Raw genomic sequence first — 19,492 nt, 5'->3', positions numbered from 1 at the left:
TCAAGCACTTATGTCATAAAAAACAGGGGAAAGGGGATTGTTTGCTGTAGACTCCCCCTTCAACTCAGTCATCACCTTCTTGAGAGATGGACCTGAATCTGTAAAGGAGAACGGATACGAGATTTGACAGCAGCCTTTAAATAGTTAATTAGCAGGTGCAGCCTATCAAATCTTTTTTTTTTTTTAATTAACTGGTGTCAGAAAGTTGTATAGATTTGTAATTTACTTCTATTTAAAAATCTCAAGTCTTCCCATACCTATTAGCTTCTGTAAATCCAGCAGGAAATGTTTTCTTTCCAGTCTGATACAGTGCTCTCTGCTGCCATCTCTGTCCATGTCAGGAACTGTCCAGATCAGTAACAACTCCCCATAGAAAACCTCTCCTGCTCTGGACAGTTCCTGACATGGACAGAGATGGCAGCAGAGAGCACTGTGTCAGACTGGAAAGAATACACCACTTCCTGCAGGACATACAGCATATGATAAGTATGGGAAGAGTTGAGATTTTTAAATAGAAGTAAATTGCAAATTTGTATAACTTTCTTACCTTACTCATGTGACAGACAAGTTGTGGGAATCCCCACAAAATCTGGAAATTTCTGCTGAATTTTTCACTTGTGTATAAGAAACTGCATAAACTAGACGGGATAAAATCACTTATCACCACTGAATTACTTCCTGAAGGGAATTATTCATGTATGCGCAATAATTGTAATTAACGCACTTAAAATTCCCTCGGGACAAACCATGTAGCCGACCGCGTCTCCTGATATAACCGTCCTATCACCAGAATAGCCCTGATACTCTTACATCTATACGACACAATGATAGGTTTACTAGACGTGACTAGAGATGACCCAACCTCAAGCACGTTCGGCTCCATCCGAACCCAAACGCTAGGGGGGAGATTCATCAAACTGGTGTAAAGTAGAATTGACTTAGTTGCCCCTAGCAACCAATCAGATTCCACCTTTCATTTTTTAAAGAATCTGTGAGGAATGAAAAGTGGAATCTGCTTGGTTGCTAGGGGCAACTGAGCCAGTTTCACTTTACACCAGTTTGATAAATATCCCCCTAGGTGTTTGATTACCGCTGGCTGAGGAAGTTGGATGCAGCCCAGAGAGCAGAATGGTGACCAGGTGGCAGAAACTATTTCAGTCTCTTTATGCAGAATGGGACATTTGCACTGGTCCCAGTTGCAGCCAGAAGTGGTTGACATCAGCAGACGTGCCCAATCCCCTGGAGTGTTACTTAAACATATGGATGGAAATTATTTATATTTCCTCGGTACGGATGAATTGTTCACACTGATGCGGGCCCATATGGATAAGATTGTCATAGTTCCGTCTGACATTTTTCATGATAAGAGGACAGGGATGCAGCCGCCATTGAAGAAGAGAACGGTCAATATGAATATATCTCAAATTGTTCTAGATCGGGTGTGATCAGTCATACCCAACTGGAAGGGCACAAGAGACACTTCATGGGGCCCAATGGAGTCCATTGTAGTGATATAGGGCTGGCCATTTTTCTCTAAGGCCTCCAGGATGGGCCCGATTATTTTTGGGTGGGTGTCTGTGGGGGTTAAAAAATCTCCTCCATGATGGTAAGTAATGCTGCGTTTACACGGAACGATTATCGTGCGAATTTGCACGATAACGACAGAATATGAACGATAATGTATGTGTAAACACAGCGAACGATCAAGCGACGAGCGAGGAATCGTTCAGTTTGATCTTTGAACATGTTCTCAAACCGTCGTCGGTCGATCGCAAAAAATTCGCAGATCGTTCCGTGTAAACAAGTTCACCGATTTAACCTATGTGCAAGATAGGCTTAAGCTAACGCAAAACGATTTTTCCGTACGATATATCGTTCCGTCTAAATGCTGATCGTTCTAAAAAAAAAAAATCGGTACTTCGAAATCGTTAATCGTACGATCGGGTGAATGGTCCCTACGTGTAAACCCAGCATAAGGGTCCTATTACACTAAGCGATTTTTAACGATTAACAACTAACGACTAACGATCGCAAACAAGATTGTTTATCGTTAACCAGAAATCGTTCACTATATTACACAGAACGATAACCGTTAGATACGATCATTACTGCGATCGTTATTGCGATTGTTACTATGATCGTTTATTTCTTCTGATCTCAGGAAAACAATGAACAATGTGCAATTACACTGAACGATTAGTGAAAAAATGCGAAACTTGAGCAAACGAACGTGGAATTACAGTGAACGATTAGCGAACGATTAACGGTAATTTTAGTTTCAGATCTAAATCAACGATCAACGACATACGAACGATTTTTCGAGCGTTGCCTGCAATTACACAGAACGATTATCATTTAAATTCGAACGATATAACGATTTTTCGCACAATAATCTTTCCGTCTAATAGGGCCCTTAGAAAGACCAGGCTAAAGGCCCTATTACGCCGAACGATTATAATGCGAAAAACCGTTATATCGTTTGAATTTAGTCCATCAAACATGGAAAAAGTTGACGGTATCTAAGGTATTATGGTCCATGCTTCTTGGGCGACATCTGGCCAAGAAGACAAAGGTGTCCCTGACTTCTGGGACAGGTTAAGGCATATTATTAAGGAAGGAATTAATGGCCCATTCCCCCGCCAAGAAGTCATGTGCCCTCCTCCTCCTCCTTTAAAGATTTATTAAAGGGGTACTCCAGCATAAGTTTTTTTTTTCTTTCAAATCAGCTGGTGCCAGCAAGTTATACAGATTTGTAATTTACTTCTATTAAAAAAAAAAACCTCAAGTCTTCCAGTACTTATCAGCTGCTGTATGTCCTACAGGAAGTGGTGGATTCTTTCCGGTCTGTCACAGTGCTCTCTGCTGCCACCTCTGTCCATGTCAGGAACTGTCCAGAGCAGGAGATTTTTCCTGTAGGCCTTTGCTACTGCTTTGGACAGTTCCTGTCATGGACAGAGGCGGCAGCAGAGAGCACTGTTACAGACTGGAAAGAATACACCACTTCCTGCAGGACATACAGCAGCTGATAAGTACTGGAAGACTTGAAATTTTTAAATAGAAGTAATAGAAGTACAAATCTCTAACACTTTCTGACACCAGGGTGGGGGGGGGGGGGGTATGGGTTGTAGACCTGGCTAGAAGTATTCCTCCTTGGTGTTCTGGTGCCAGTGACTTCCGCACAGGCTTTTGTTGCCTATGTCATATTGACTTTTTCCAATTTTTTTCTTTGCAATTTGTTCAGTTTCTCCACTTTCTCCATCCTCCGCTGCCTTTTTCAAGACTAATAACCTGCAGTTATAGTAAGCTGGGCGCAAGCTCAAGTGAACAAACCAGGTCAGTTCAGTTAACAGTAATCTGGTTTAGGAGAAGAGCCATATGTCTCCCATTTTCCCTGGCGCCTCTTGATAACTCTGCCGAAACGAACAAAATTTATGTAAGACGGCTGTGTGATACATCGGTCTTTGTTAATCCTCCCAATGTTAGCACCTCTCTTGTAAAGCAGAAGATGGCAATGCTGCAAATGGACGTCAAGTGTGAACAGGACCCACAGCTAAACAATGAAACACGATACATTAACCCTTAGAGGAACCAGCCAATTTCAATTTTTGCATTTTCGTTTTTTCCTCCTTGTGTTTAAAAAGCCATAGCACTTGCATTTTTCCACCTAGAAACCCACATGAGCCCTTATTTTTTGCGTCACTAATTGTACTTTGCAATGACAGGCTGAATTTTTGCATAAAGTACACTGCAAAACCAGAAAAAAATTCAAGGTGTGGTGAAATTGAAATTAAAAAACGCATTTCTTTTATTTGGGGGGTATGTGTTTTTACGCCATTCGCCTTGGGGTAAAACTGACTTGTTATATATGTTCCTCAAGTTGTTACGATTAAAACGATATATAACATGTATAACTTATATTGTATCGGATGGCCTGTAAAAAATTCAAACCATTGTTAACAAATATACGTCACTTAAAATCGCTCCATTCCCAGGCTTATAGCGCTTTTATCCTTTGGTCTATGGGGCTGTGTCAGGTGTCATTTTTTGCGCCATGATGTGTTCTTTCTATCGATACCTTCATTGCGCATATATGACTTTTTGATCGCTTTTTATTACAATTTTTCTGGATTTGATGCGACCAAAAATGCGCAATTTTGCACTTTGGGATTTTTTTGCGCTCACACCGTTTACCGTGCGAGATCAGGAATGTGATTAATTTATAGTTCGGGCGATTACGTACGCGGCGATACCAAACATGTTTGTTTATTTATTTATTTGTTTACTTTTATTTAAAACCTGGGAAAAGGGGGGTGATTCAGACTTTTATTAGGGGAGGGGGCTTTTTACTATTAACAACACTTTTTTTTTTTTTTTTACACATATACTAGAAGCCCCCCTGGGGGACTTCTAGTATATACACTGTGATCTCTCATCTCTCATATCTATGCTGCAGAGATCCATGAGATCGGCACTCGTTTGCTTTTGGCTGCTGCAGCCGGAAACAAACGAGTGCCGAGCCGGGGACGGCGCCATCTTGGAGCGGTCCCCGGCCGGCTTCAGTATCGGAGATCGCTCCTCCGGGACATATGCAGCTGGTAATCGGAGGCAGCTGTCATCTTTGACAGCTGCCTCCGATTACCTGATTAGCGGGCACGGCGATCGGACCGTGCCCGCTAATAGCCGCGATCCCGGGCTACATGAGGCACCCCGGATCGCGGCGGTTCAGAGCGCGGCCGCCGCATGGCGCCGCTCTGAACGCGGGGAGGCGGCCCTGGACGTAAGGGTACGTCCAGGGTCGCCTAAGGGTTAAAAGTGTCACTGTCGTGTTTTTTGTTGTTTTTTTTTGCAGAAATCAATAGTTCAGGCAATTTTAAGAAACTTTGTATTCGGGTTTGTTAGGCAAATCTGCCATTATCTGCATTCAGACAGACTTTCCCCAGGCCCCCCCCCTCCCCTTCTCTCTCTCATCCACTGCTCATTATCAGGAAACCACGTCTTGTTGCATCAGACGTGCCCCTGTCTGTTCTATGGAGAGGGGAGGAGGGAGCAGTCACCAGCAGAGAGCAGAGAACAAAGGATTACACAGTGGGAGCTGTGTGAAAGCCGGTATTCAGAGGTCAGAGAGAGAGATCAGTGCTGACTTCAGAGGAGAGCCCCTTTAAGGCTTTTATTAGGCTATTTATTAGTAAAAAACTGTCCATAATTGCTGACAGTATATTACCCATTGATTCCTATGGTCCCTTTTACCTTTTACAGCACTACAAACTCATAACATAAATTATTAGTAGCAACCAATCACATTGCTCCGTTCAGTTCATTGGGTGGGGTTTGGAACTCAGTTACATTGAAGTAAATAGAGCTTAACCCTTTGAGGACCAGGCCCAAAATGACCCAGTGGACCGCGCAAATTTTGATCTTAGTGTTTCCGTTTTTCCCTCCTCCCCTTCTAAGAGCTCTAGCACTCTCAGTTTTCTATCTACAAGCCATGTAAGTGCTTGTTTTTTACAGGAATAGTTGTACTTTGTAATGGCGTCATTCATTTTACCATAACATGTATGATGGAATTCCAAATATATTATTTATGAAGATATAAATAGGTGAAATCGTAAAAAAGAATGCAATATGGTAACGTTTGGGGGGTTCCTGTGTCTACGTAATGCACTATATGGTAACAGCGACATGATACCATTATTCTATAGGTCAGTCCGAACACAACCATATGCAGGTTACACAGATTCTCTATTGTTATATATGTATTTTTTAATGAAATCCTTTTTTTTGGCAATTAAATATTAATAAAATGGGCCTATTGTGACGCTTATAACGGTTTTATTTTTTCACCTACGGGGCTGTATGGGGTGTCATTTTTTCCGCCATGATCTCTAGTTTTTATTAATACCATATTTGTGAAGATCGGACGTTTTGATCACTTTTTATTGATTTTTTTAATATATAATGTAACATAAAATCAGTAATCCGCGCATTTTTCCCCTCTTTTCGTGTACGCCGCTAACCGATCACAATGACGCTTGTTATATTTTAATAGATCGGACAATTACGCACGCTACGGTATATTATATGTTTATCTATTTATTCATTTTTATATGTTTTATTTATATAATGGGAAAGGGGGGTGATTTAGACTTTTATTGGGGGAGGGGCTTTGGGGTAGTGTAATAGTAATTTGAACTTTTTTTTTTTACACTTTTGAAGTCCCTTTGGGGGACTTCTACATTCACTACTTTGATTTTTACACTGATCATTGCTATGCCACGCTGCAGCGTGTCATTACCGGTGAGGTCCCGGCTGCTGTTTGCAGCCGGCCCCCACCTGCTATGAAGCGCGCTCCGCTCCGGAGCACGCTTCATAGCGGGAGAAACACCCAGGACGTAAGGTTACGTCATGGGTCGTCTGGGGACAGACTTCCATGACGTAACCCTACGTCCTACGTCCAAATTTTTTTTTTTTTTCAGAAATCAATAGTCCAGGTGATTTTAAGAAACTTTGTAATTGTGTTTATTAGCCAAATCTGCCATTATCTGCATGTAAAAAGCCTTTTCCCAGGTCCCCCCCTCCTCTCCTTTCTGTCATCCACTGCTCAGAATCAGGAAATCTCGACTGTTTTTTCATCAGTCGAATCTGTCTGGTCTATGAAGAGGGGAGGGGGGAAGGAGCAAGATTAGCGGACAGCTGAGATTGCTCAGCAGAGGAGCTATTCAGAGCCCTAATTAGAGGTCAGAGAGGTCAGTGGTGACTGTCAGAGGAGAGAGCATGCGATGTGAATGTAAATTAACTCTTTGTTGTCCTGTTTTGGTGCCTTATCTCCCTCCACCCCTCCCCCTCTCCATAGGAAAACCATGAAGACAGGGGGGAGAGCTTCAAACTGCTTTTTCATGATAAACATTCATTTTTCGTCTAATAAACCCAATTACAAAGTTTCTTAAAATCACCTCTACTATTGATTTCTGCAATACAAATTTTAACGAAAGTGACACTTTAATTGCAAACCACACCTGACCTGGAGAAAAGAGAGGGGGGAAGTGGCCATGTTTATATAGCGCTGGATAACCCCTTTAAATGGCCTATGAAAAATTAAACCCAGCATCCGGTGGCTATAGGGTAACTGCTCCGCTGGTCCCTTGAACTGGGTTTTGATAAATATTTTTATTACACCCCATTCGGGAAAAAAAGGACCAATCCCAGTAAGGTTCCAACACTGGACGTCTGGAGTTCTTTCATACTCTGAGCCAAAAAGGCACTCAAAAATATTTTTTGGTTTTGTGCCAATAGTCTTTTGTACTGTGTCTCTCACTTCAGATTCCTTATTCAGAGTCAGCGCATACAAGCTCATTATGTAAATAGAATATGACGGCAGATGTGAACCTCCGGCCCCTCTTAGGCTTTACCGGAAAGGATCTCTTACATTCCCAAATGTGAACATTACCATCTGTCCACAGCTTAATGAATGTCAGTAAGATGGTCTTGGCGCAGTTACCGTTATGTACAGCAACAGGCCGGACTATAGAAGACCCCATGTCAGTACAATACTGTATAGTACAGTGGTACCTTTGTTTAAGAGTAACTGGGATTAAGAGCGTTTTGCAAGAAGAGCTCACAGTTTTTCAAAATTGTAACTTGGATTAAAAGCATTGCTTTGGTTTAAGAGCTCCCTGTACTGGTGGGAGGCGGAGATGGGGAGGGGCATGGTTTGCATAGTGGGGTCTACAGCCCTGTATTCTCACCCAGGAAGTCTCCCTCACCTTCCAAATCACAGCAGATCCACTTCAGGCTGGGGCTTACATCAGGGGACAGGACTGAGGAGGTGCCCACATATGCCCTGCTTATTCCTTCATGCTCCCTGCAGTCTCTGTCAGCCCTTGTGTTTTCCATCCTCTCCATTCTTGCTATAATGTGCCTGCACTCACACTCAGCTATACACACTGCTGCTATAATCTGCCTGCACTTACACTCAGCTATACACACTGCTGCTATAATCTGCCTGCACTCACACTCAGTCTTTCACACTGCTGTATAGAGAAGTTTCTGTCACTGTCCTCCTGCACAGCTCTGTGATTCTCAGTGGGAACATAAAAAAGAGATTTCTACTTACTCATCTGTGCACCATCCCCCGCTGTGCTCCCATTCCTGTGACATCATGGCCCCTCAGAAATGCCTGCTCAGCCAATCAGTGACTGAGACGGAACACAGCTGCAGTTACTGACTGGCTGAGTGGGTAGTTCCTGTGGGGCCGTGATGACTCAGGAACTACTTAGGAGCAAATCAGGAGTCTGGGGACTGACAGAGAACTAAGTAGGACTTTTCTACTATGTTCCAATCACCCCCTGCCTCTCCTGGATTCACCTTTGCCCAGAATACCCCTTTAACTATGTTACTTAAGATGGGAATACCCCTTTAAGAGGAGAACTAACCTCTTAATGACCAGGCCAATTTTTATTTTTACACTTTTGTTTTTTCCTCCTGTTCAAAAGTCTGTATTTTTTCACCTTTAGACACATAGGAGATCTTATATGAGCACCATGTCACACTGGAAAGAATACACCACTTCCTGCAGGGCATACAGCAGCTGATAAGTACTAGAAGACTTGAGATTTTTTAAAAAATATTAGTAAATTACAACTTTCTGACACCAGTTGATTTGAAAGAAAAACATTTTGGCTGGACAACCCTTTCAACCATAAAAACTATGAAAACAAGAACAAAAAATTTAAGCTATGCAAAGAAACAACAAATTTAAAATTCTACATTTACAATGAGCAATCCCAGCGAGGTTTTGGTTAAATCAATAAGAAAAGTTTAATGCATTAGTTTAGATTATTCATTGAAATAAAGACGGTCATGTCAACAACAACCTCTGTAACAAAGGGTAGCATTCACCAAAATTAAAAAAAAAAAAAAGCCCCCGACCCATCCTCGACCCTAAGCAGAAAACGTTAAGGATGCCTCTAAAGTGGAACATGTCAGTGGTGGTGTAGGGGAAAACGCCTGGTCAAATCTTAAAAGGTCCTCCAACTCATATACAATGGATATTTTTCACCATGGAAGGTGGGACTTGCATTTGATCCAAAAAAATTCAAGTCAAAATAAAAGAATAAAAAAAATTAATTATTTTAAAAATTATTTTAAAAAAAGGGGTACACATAAAAAGATGATGATGATTACTTATAGCAAATTTTACTCCCCATATTCCCCATTTGCATTGCCCTATGCACATTTTCCTAGATGACTATAAAAGTTACTATGATAGTGTGGAGTTTGCTACTAACAGTCATGGGGCCCCTGTGATAGCTAAAACCTCAGCGCTCGAGGACCGTGGGGTCTTTGATATCAGTGACGTCACCAAAAACAAACTCTTTCATGACCAAATGAGATCTGATATGAGTTCCTCTCATCCAAATTTAAAGGGGTATTCCACTCAAACATAATTTTTGATATGTTGCTGCCCATTATGAGACTAACAATTCCTTCCATACTTGTTATTATCTATTCAGTCTCCTTCCTCCAGTTCTCAGCAGCTGATTTCTGCTGAGAACACCAAAATCTGTGTGTGAGCTTTTCTCTTTGTCTCCCCCTCCTCCCCCCTCCCTTCTGAGACAGCTAATGTAAACAGGTCTCTGACTGGCTGTACCTGCAACATTGTAGCTTATTTGTAATTTGCAACTTGACCTCAGAATGAAGGAAGGAAGGGCAGAGGAGTGGGAGACAGAGAGAAAGGCTCACACACAGATTTTTGTGTCTTCAGCAGAAAGCAGCAGCTGAGAGCTGGGGGAAGGAGACTGAATAGATAATAACAAGTACGGAATGAATTGTTACTCTTACCATGGGCAGCAACATATCAAAAGTTATGTTTGAGTGGAATACCCTTTTAGGTCATCCTAAGATACCGGTTGATGGACGCCCGCTCAGCCAGTCAGTGACTGGGGTGGAACACCGCTACAGTCACTGATTGGCTGAGCAGGCTAAGTCCCACCTGTCTGGGAAGTCGAACCCAGGTTGTGACGTACCCGAAACCAGGGAGAAGAAGGCAGTCAGTGGGGTCCAGGAGCTGTGTGATTCGACCCAGCGCGGGCACTGGGAGCAGTAAGCATATCCCCCCCCCCCTAATTCCCCTTTAATTACCATTAAGATGCTTTAAAATCTTTTTTTTACCAAGCAATAATACCGTCAAGGCCTTATCACCATGAGTGCTGTCACATGTACAACCGTGGTCGTATCCTTTACACAATGTACCGATGTTCAGGAGCGACTAACACAACAAACCTACGTCTAAAATTTTGCAGCTTTCGAGAGACTTCATGTGGGAGAATCATCAAACATGGTGTAAAGTGAAACTGGCTCAGTTGCCCCTAGCAACCAATCAGATTCCACCTTTCATTCCTCACAGGCTGTTTGGAAAATGAAAGGTGGAATCTGATTGGTTGCTAGGGGCAACTGAGCCAGTTTCACTTTACACCATGTTTGATAAATCTCCCCCATCATGTTTAATAAATCTCCCCCGATGTGTAGTTCATCTATTTCATCCGCATATATGTGCGTTAGCCCTATTCTGATTGATGTGGCCGGAGCCGCACGCTCCATTGTGTAAACTGACAGGGTTTTCTGCTGCCGCTATTTGGTGAATAGCGGCCGCAGAAAACTGACATGTCACTTCCTTGCGGCCCCGCTAGGGATTTCCGCCCGTAGTGTATACCATGTGTATACACTCCGGCCAGGATTCCTTAGATGTCAGCACAAAGTAAGTTCCGTAGCTATCACGCCGTTGTCACAACGGCCGTGATTATTACGAAACTTACAGAGTGGGAACATGGCCATACGCTTTATCCATATTTTCCAGGACTCCCTAGGTCTGCATTCACATTCTCCAGCCACCAGGAATCAAATGTTGAGAGTTTGGTTTCGGACCCACCAAACTTAGTGTAAGTTTGCTCATATCTAAAGGCCTTATTATTGTGCGAAAAATCGTTATATCGTTCATATTTAAACGATAATCGTCCAGTGTAATTGCAGGCAACTATTTAAAAATTGTTTGTGTGTCATTGATCATTGATTTAGATCATGGATGTCAAACTTAAATACACAATGGGGCAAAATTAAAAAATTGGAAAAAGTCGCGGGCCAACCTTGATAATTATTGAAGCGTGAATGCAGCGCTCCTGGCATTGTCAGAGCAGCGTGCAGGGTTCCTGGCGCTGTCAGTGGTGTCAGTCTCCCAGCCCCTGGCACTATGATAAATGGCATGATAAATTGCTATGATATGATTAAACCCCAACCCATGTAGTAGCCAACCTCCCCCAATATTACCCCATGTAGTAACCAACCCAACCAAAATTGCCCCACATATTAGCCAGCCCTCCCAATAGTGTCCAAATAGTACTCAGCCCCCCAAGTGTCCCATATAGAAGTCGGCCCTCCCAATAGTCTCATATAGTAGCCAGCCCTCCCCCATAGTCTCATATAGTAGCCAGCCCTCCCCAATAATCTCATGTAGTAGCCAGCCCTCCCCCATAGTCTCATATAGTAGCCAGCCCTCCCCAATAATCTCATGTAGTAGCCAGCCCTCCCCAATAGTCTCTTATATAGTAGCCAGCCCTCCCCCATAGTCTCATACAGTAGCCAGCCCTCCCCCATAGTCTCATATAGTAGCCAGCCCTCCCCCATAGTCTCATATAGTAGCCAGCCCTCCCCAATAATCTCATGTGGTAGCCAGCCCTCCCCCATAGTCTCATATAGTAGCCAGCCCTCCCCCATAGTCTCATATAGTAGCCAGCCCTCCCCAATAATCTCATGTGGTAGCCAGCCCTTCCCCATAGTCTCATATAGTAGCCAGCACTCCCCCATAGTCTCATATAGTAGCCAGCCCTCCCCAATAATCTCATGTGGTAGCCAGCCCTCCCCCATAGTCTCATATAGTAGCCAGCCCTCCCCCATAGTCTCATATAGTAGCCAGCCCTCCCCAATAATCTCATGTGGTAGCCAGCCCTCCCCCATAGTCTCATATAGTAGCCAGCCCTCTCCGTAGTCTCTTGGTATAGTAGCCAACCCTCCCTGATGGCAGGCCAGATGTAATTTAAACTCTAAATTGCCTGGCGGGCCAAAAATAATGGCACCACAGGCCAGAGTTTGACATGACCGATTTAGATCGTTAATCGTTTGCTGTAATTCCGCATTCGTTGACTAATCATTCGGTGTAATTCTAAATCTTTCCTTCTTTTGCTGGGATCAGATGAAGTAAGCGATTATAGTAACAATTGTGGTAACAATCGCAATTGATGACTATAATTCTGTGTAATATGGTCAACGATAAACAATCTCGTTTCTGATCGTTTATCATTAATCTGTAAAAATCGCTTCCTCTAATAGGACTCTAATACTTACCCAGTCTTCTAGCGGCAGGAATGACTGCACATTGATCAGGTGAAGATTCCTATTGACAGGAACACTTTTAATTCCATTTAAATATATAAAAGCAAAAATCTGATTAATATAGCACAAAGAGACAGATTTTGGAATTTACACATTGGAATTTTGAGGATTTCCATCCCCTCTCTTAACCATAGCGTCAACCAGTAATCAGGGGCAAGCCAGAAGCCCTTTTGTAAAGTGCATTCATAGCAACCAAGCTGCATCCCACACGTCAGTTACTAACTGCTTTGTTATTGAAATTTTTTGAAATTTGAAATTTTTGAAAAAATTTAATTATTAAAAGGGGAAACCTATTCAGAGTATTATTTCACGAGGAGGCATTCATATTACATCAGAAAGTCTCGATCATTAAGTGAAACCACCCAAAATTGCCAACTTTGTTGTAATAATTGGAACCTTACTTAAAAAAAAAAAAAAAAAAGTAAAATATAAATCTAGGACACCAATAGATACTTGTCCTCTGTTGTATTAATCCGAGAGAAGATGGACACCCGGTATACGCTGTATAAACATACATTCACTCGGTATTATGTATACAAACATCCATATAGTATAGTAAAACAATATTCGATAGCAATAAATCATAGCTATAAAAAGTCATGAAATCCGGGCTCTTTTTTGTGTCATTTTACTGACAATTTTTATATTCTTTATGGATACAGTAATAGAATTTTTTTTTTTTACAATTTTTTAACAAGGCTTCAACTTCAATAGCCTATAAAATATTATACAAAGTACTCTTTACATTTGAAGCAAACCCAGTTCCTTCAGAATACTATTTCTGTAATGAAATCACATATAATAATCAGATATAAAGATGCACTTGTGCATATAAAGAACTCGATTTCTTGGCAGCTCTTAAAGTTCCATTATAATTTTTCTTATTATTATTATTGTTTTTTTTTTTATTCAGTTTTTTTTGTTTGTTTTTGTTTTTTTACATTAGGTCAGTATATTTTTTTCTTGGTTCAGTTACAGCTTCGAGAGGTCATGGATTATATCACTGCCATGAATCAACTGCATAATGAAAAAAATTTGAACTAAATTTACATGAAGATTTTTTCTTTTCTGATAAAATCCAGAGGTAAAACAAAAAAGAACAAAAAAAAAAAAAAGAAAAAAAGAAACACTGTGATCAAAAAATAGAGGATTCCTTTTCTTGGCAGTATTGTGTTGTTAGTGAAAAGAATCATCCCTTGCTGCTGTACAGTCCGTGTCGACAACTGTTTCTTCTGTAGTAAAGAGGCGACCGAGGCTTGAGTGATGGACTCATGTAGGAGAGTGTACGAAGGCACACCAAGTAGATGGGACGAGTCAATATTAGAATATTGTGGTTTCATACTTGGTGCTAATCCCCCTTTTCGTTTCTTGCCCTGGTTCAACGATCCAAGGCAGATTGGCAAGAGTCTTTTGATCAGGTTGATCTATCTGTAGGAAAAAATAATACACACGAATGCAGGTTAGGAGAGTGTTGATAGACGAGACTCAAATGATCTACTTGCAACTTCCCCCATCATGGAAGCCATCTAGTCTAGAAGGGATGTGAGGTCTTATATGAGAGCCACTTAAAGTAGGCCATACTAAAAGCTTTAAGAGTGGCTGAAAAACCTGGATATAGCCATAGGCTGTATCCATGTTTTCCAGGCCCCCTAGGGCTGCATCCAACTTCTGCAGCCATCAGTAGTCATCTACCAGTCACCCATATACTTACTGTTGCCTTTCGAATGCTGACTCTAGGTTTTGGGATAGGTTTGGTGGGCTTGCTGTCGAAACTCTCTGGAAGTGTTGAGGAATGTCCTCCTTTTCTGGCTTGTAGTGCAAGCTGATACGCAACTTCAAATGCCTGCCCTAATGTCAAGATGATCTCATAAGCTAAATTCTACAGAGAAAAACAAAGAAAACAATACAAATCAAGGAGAACTTCATATATATATATATATATATATATATATATATATATATATATATAAATCAACAACACGTAGACATACGTAAATGATAAAATTCTGTCCATTATAAAGAATTTAAAAAAAACAACTTGGAACTAACCACATCAAAAGCTGTGAAAACATGACAATAGTGGAGGTTAGATTTCAAGTCTTTTGTGATATATGCGAAGGTAGAGAGGTCTTCAGGATCCTGGGCAGCACATGATATATTGCGGATTTCATGCTCAGCGATGATTGACTGGAGAAAAGAAAACAAGAGTCATTTTCTTACCAAAAGAGTCATTCCAAGTACCAAGAAACAACAACATATTTGTATCCATCTTTTCTATTCCCTAAAGGTCAAAGTGTCACACTCACCTCCTCCACACCTGAGCATCTATAGGGTTAAAGTTGGCCATAGATATTAGAACCTACAAATCTTCTGTCGGCATAGGATCAGGCATGCTGAAACCCAATATGTCTTTTCCTCCTGTCCTGTCTACCCCCCATTAACAATAAATTGTTGTCTGATTCCGTTTAAAGTGTTTACCTGGCCCTTTAATAAACTTTTGATTGGGTTTTTAAATGTGGGGGTCTGGGTGTTTAGAAGTAAAGAAGAAAAATGTGAGGCCCAGTGTGCTACAAGAGACAATCCCATAATCTTTCTGTTGAAGTCTGCCTATGTCACGTAGATAGAGCTGGGAGAAAACGCACTTATATCTAGATTTTGCTTTATTGAGGGTCTCTAGAATGTCTCAAAAGTTGCTTAAAGTGTAAGTGCCAATTTAAACCATGTTTTGTAAGCATACTTGCCAACTGTAGGGGTCTGCCCCATAGAAAGTCCCATAGACTTTTTACTGAAATCTGCCTATGTCAGGTAGACAGAGGTAGGAGAAAACTGACTTATATCTAGATTTAGAGTTGGTGAGGGTCTCTATAACATGTCAAAAGTTGTCAAAAGTTGTAAGTGCCATTTAAACCATGTTTTGTAACATACCTGCCAACAGGCCAACTTTTGGTGGAGGAATCCCAGAAATCTAATAACATAAGGGGTTTGGTTCCTTCAAATCCTGCCCATATAGGGTTTTTTGGACATTTCTAGACATTTTGGGGACATTCTTTGGTGTTTTCGGAACAAGAGTTAACTGCCCTGATTTCTGTGATTAACATATTTGCAAAAATGTGTGCGATGGCATCAGTTAAGGTAATAATATCAGTAGTAGTATAGAATCAACAAAAAGTCATCTTCTTATCATAAACTTTGTGTGTTTGATAAACCTGTGAAGGCTTTTGACTAGAGATAGGTGAATCTTAAGCACTCTCGGGTTCATCCGAACCTTAACGCTCTGCATTTGATCACTGATGGCTGAAGAAGATGGATGCAGCCCTAGGGAGTCCTGAAAAACAGATATAGCCACTGCTTGAGATTCAATCATCTCTACTCTAGACTACTCAACTTAGAACTCTTCCAAGTTTGTTTCAAACAGTCAAATTGTGTTGATGAGTCCATTCCCAGAAACAGTTCCCCTCTAAAGCCCAACGTAATTGACCTCCGTTTAGTGACAATACCTGACTGAGATCCTGAACACTGTTTACCCAAAAATTTTTTATTGCTAGACACCCCCTACAACCGAGTTAGTAGGAAAATTATACAGTATCAGTCAAAAGTATGAACACAACTGTCCATTCCGGAGGACATATTGAAGACATGAAAACTATAAAGGATGTAATTGAGTAGCAGAGTGGAGGAAGGTAGATTTTCTGAGGGTATTGGTAAAAAGTCCAAAGGGGGAGGAAAAAATTGTCACCATGGTTGAAACAAAAGTGGGTAATGAGTTGTAAGGCATGGCGTGGGCCTCACATTAGAAGAATAGTGGGTTTAGTTGGCGTATTAAATTTTACTCCTATATTTCTCACTGGTTGCTGGATCCTGGTCATTCAGTGAAAATAGGACTTAGAAGAGTGTTTCAATTAAACAGATATGAGTACCTATTGTTTGGACTAAATGTCGTAGTTTGTATGGGGGGGATCTATGCATGTCACATCAGCTAAAACAGGTAAACAGGTAATTCCCGATTTGTATCCTAATACTCGCAACTGAGTGGGTATTAAAGGGGTATTCCATTCAAACATTACTTTTCATATGTTGCTGCTCATGTTGAGACTAATAATTCCTTCCATACTTGTTATTATCTATTCAGTCTCCTTTCCCCAGTTTTGAGCTGCTGCTTTCTGCTGAAAACACAAAAATCTGTGTGTAATCCTCTCTCTCTGTCTCCCCCTCCTCTCCTCCATTCTGAGACAGCTGATGTAAACAAGTCCCTGGAAGACTTTATCTGTAACTTTGTAGCTTCTTTGTAATGCCAGGAGGGTTAGTCTTAGGTCAAGTTGCTAATGAACTCACTGTGATTAACCCTCCCGGCATTACAAAAAAAGCAACAATGTTGTAGATACAGCCAGTCATGGACTTGTTTACATCAGCTGTCTCAGAAGGGAGGAGGGGGAGACGGAGAGAAAAGCTCACACACAGATTTTTGTGTCTTCAGCAGAAAGCAGCAGCTGACAACTTGGGGAAGGAGACTGAATAGATAAAAACAAGTATGGAAGGAATTGTTAGTCTCACCATGGGCAGCAACATATGAAAAGTTATTTTTGAGTGGAATACCCCTTTAAGGGACTGCATAGCAGGGTGGTCTGGTGATCTTCTCACTGGGAGGCACCCCTTTCCCTTCCAGGAGGGATATCTGGCTATTTCCGTGTTTTGAAACTGTGACTGAGGCTCCACTGACCTCTTTTTGTCTATTTAAAAAAGGTAAACACAAGGCATTCAAAAAGGCATCTACGTTATTTTTAACAATAGCCTATGCTGCAGCATATAAGCAAAAAAAAAATAAAAAAATTAAAAAATCAGCGGAGTGCTTCTTTAAATAGAATTGCACCCACTTGGATATGTCATTTATGATATCTCCAGTTACACAGTACAGTTACAGCGTCTAGGGAAAAGAAAAAAAATTAGGGTAGTAACTTCCCATACCATTTCACAATTAATTAGCCTAATAACAAGGGGTCAGCTAAAATGTATACGATTGTGAAGTAGGAAATGGAAAAAAAAATTCTAAAAAATTCACATAAAAAAGTGGAAAACTATAGGTCATATTAGATACATCTCACAGAATAGATGAATAAGGTCACACAATTTTTTTTTTTTTATATCACATGTTTTTCTCTGCCCCTAATACTACAGAGGGGCTAACAAAGTAACAAAATGGAAGGAAGTGGTGAAAACTATCTTGAGACTTGATGGTTGGATAATAAAGAATTTAAAAAAAAAATCGTATCAGAAAGAAAGTGAATGAATATGTCACGCTGTGGTTCTGATTTTGGATAATATTGTCAAGAATATATATTTTTCAGTATTTTGTTACTCCGCTTCCACAAAAAATAAAAAGATCAGAAAGCTGTTTGTAAAAAGGACTAAGAAAAACAAAAAAACATGGGTCTTTGATTGTGAACACAGTGGTCCAAATTGGCTTGGTCACTAGGGGGTTAAAGGGGTTTTCCGACTTAAATTTACTTGTCCCCCTATCCACAGAATAGGGGACAAGTTAAAAGATCACGGGGGTCAGATCTCTGTGCCCCCCCCCCCCCAGGAATCTGTAGATTGGTGGTCCGACTCCCTTGTTATGATTGGAGCCATGGGTCAGTAAGTGACCCACAGTTTTTTCACACTCTGTGGAGCCACCGGAAAGAGATGAGTGCTGTACTTGTCTCTCTCCGACCGCTCCATGTTGAATGAAAGGAGCTGCGGGTCACTCACCGACCCGTAACGCCAATCATAACAAAGGAGCCCGATCTACAGGGACACAGAGGTTGGATAGGGGACAAGTAAGCTTAAATTAAGCTTGTTTGTTTTTTTTTTTTATTAATTTGTATTCGGTATATTAGGTTATCATAGTTTCTATGTATAATTTAGTGTGTTGGTGTTGTTGATGTATAAACATTATTTGTCCTATTGTTTGTGCGTTGTTTTTGTTTTAAAAACAGTTAAAAAAAAAAAAAACGGAATAAAAAGTACAGACCTTTGACTGGTATATGATACAAAAATCATAGCTATCTTACATAGCCACTTCACTCCTGGTACCATGTACTGTGTTCCGTATGCGTCGTCTTGTTGCTCGGCTTCTATAATAACAATAAATGCCATCCGGAAGACTGAATATTCTGCAGATTTGATGCAGAGATTTTACGTCCCGGGAGGGAACGTTTCCGTGACTCACAACCTGGTTTACAGCACACGCGGCAGGTTTGGAGCTCGGTGTAATCGGCTCCGTGTGACGCTCCCTCAGCTTGAGTGGCTCGCTGAAGCATTTACGCAATGACAAATGACTTCATATTCCCTGTATGCACAAGACTCGTCTGATGTGTTTTGATGTTTAATGAAGCGTATTGGAGATCTGTGGATATTATGATAATGCTTTTACCTCATTATGACTAATATTATGGAGGCAACACAGGCGTGGAAAGATGGAGTAGAATATATACCATATAGCATACTCAGGTGGGCACTGAGGTAGTCATCTGCCTATATGGCCATTTTCAATATTAATAAAAGTATTTTCCAGGAGGGAAAAATAATATGGTTAAAAAAAAAATCTGTAAAAATAACAAATATGTTCATACTCACCTCCCTAACCCCCCTCCACTGCTGTTCTGTCAACTGCCAACACCCTGTCCCCCACTGCTGACAGCACACAGTAAATATGGCTGTGGCAGGCTGCAAACTAGTTTTGTTTTTGACTCTATTTCTTGCATGCGGCCAACATCAGAGGAAGTGGTGAACAACGGGGATTGGCACCATCTGAACAGCAGCAGGGGATCAGACAGGTGAGTATGATTTTTTTTTTTTTTTATACAGCCGCCAACTCATCTCAACAATCCCCTTCTATATGCCTAAAATGTATTGTTCAAAAAAGTCATTAATATCAGGTTGGTGAGGGTCTGATGCCCAACACCCTCACCTCAGCTCTTTTTCAGAACCATGCTGCTGGTATATACATACAGTATATACAGTGAAACATAGCTTATAGCAGACAGCTCCGTTCACTATGTAGTGACCAAAATTG

The 19,492-nt window shown here is 41.1% G+C and overlaps 1 protein-coding gene across 7 annotated transcripts in view; it reads right to left on the bottom strand.

Annotated features, from left to right (window-relative positions):
* Positions 1-13,160: 13,160 nt before the first annotated feature.
* The window catches only part of LOC138772604 (ankyrin repeat and sterile alpha motif domain-containing protein 1B-like), a 108,179-nt gene continuing 101,847 nt past the window's right edge, over positions 13,161-19,492 (bottom strand). For all 7 annotated transcript variants that reach the window (XM_069953134.1, XM_069953168.1, XM_069953126.1 and 4 more), the window contains 3 exons: positions 14,491-14,628; positions 14,153-14,320; positions 13,161-13,869 (listed from right to left, as the gene is read on the bottom strand). In XM_069953134.1, coding sequence (XP_069809235.1) covers positions 13,762-13,869; positions 14,153-14,320; positions 14,491-14,628 — 414 coding nt within the window. In that variant the 3' untranslated portion in view covers positions 13,161-13,761. The remainder of the gene's footprint in view (positions 13,870-14,152; positions 14,321-14,490; positions 14,629-19,492) is intronic.

This window comes from Dendropsophus ebraccatus, chromosome 1, assembly GCF_027789765.1.
Source record: "Dendropsophus ebraccatus isolate aDenEbr1 chromosome 1, aDenEbr1.pat, whole genome shotgun sequence".
NCBI lineage: Eukaryota > Metazoa > Chordata > Amphibia > Anura > Hylidae > Dendropsophus > Dendropsophus ebraccatus.
The sequence above is the reverse complement of the archived record's forward strand: the minus strand, read 5'-3'. Positions and strand labels throughout refer to the sequence as shown.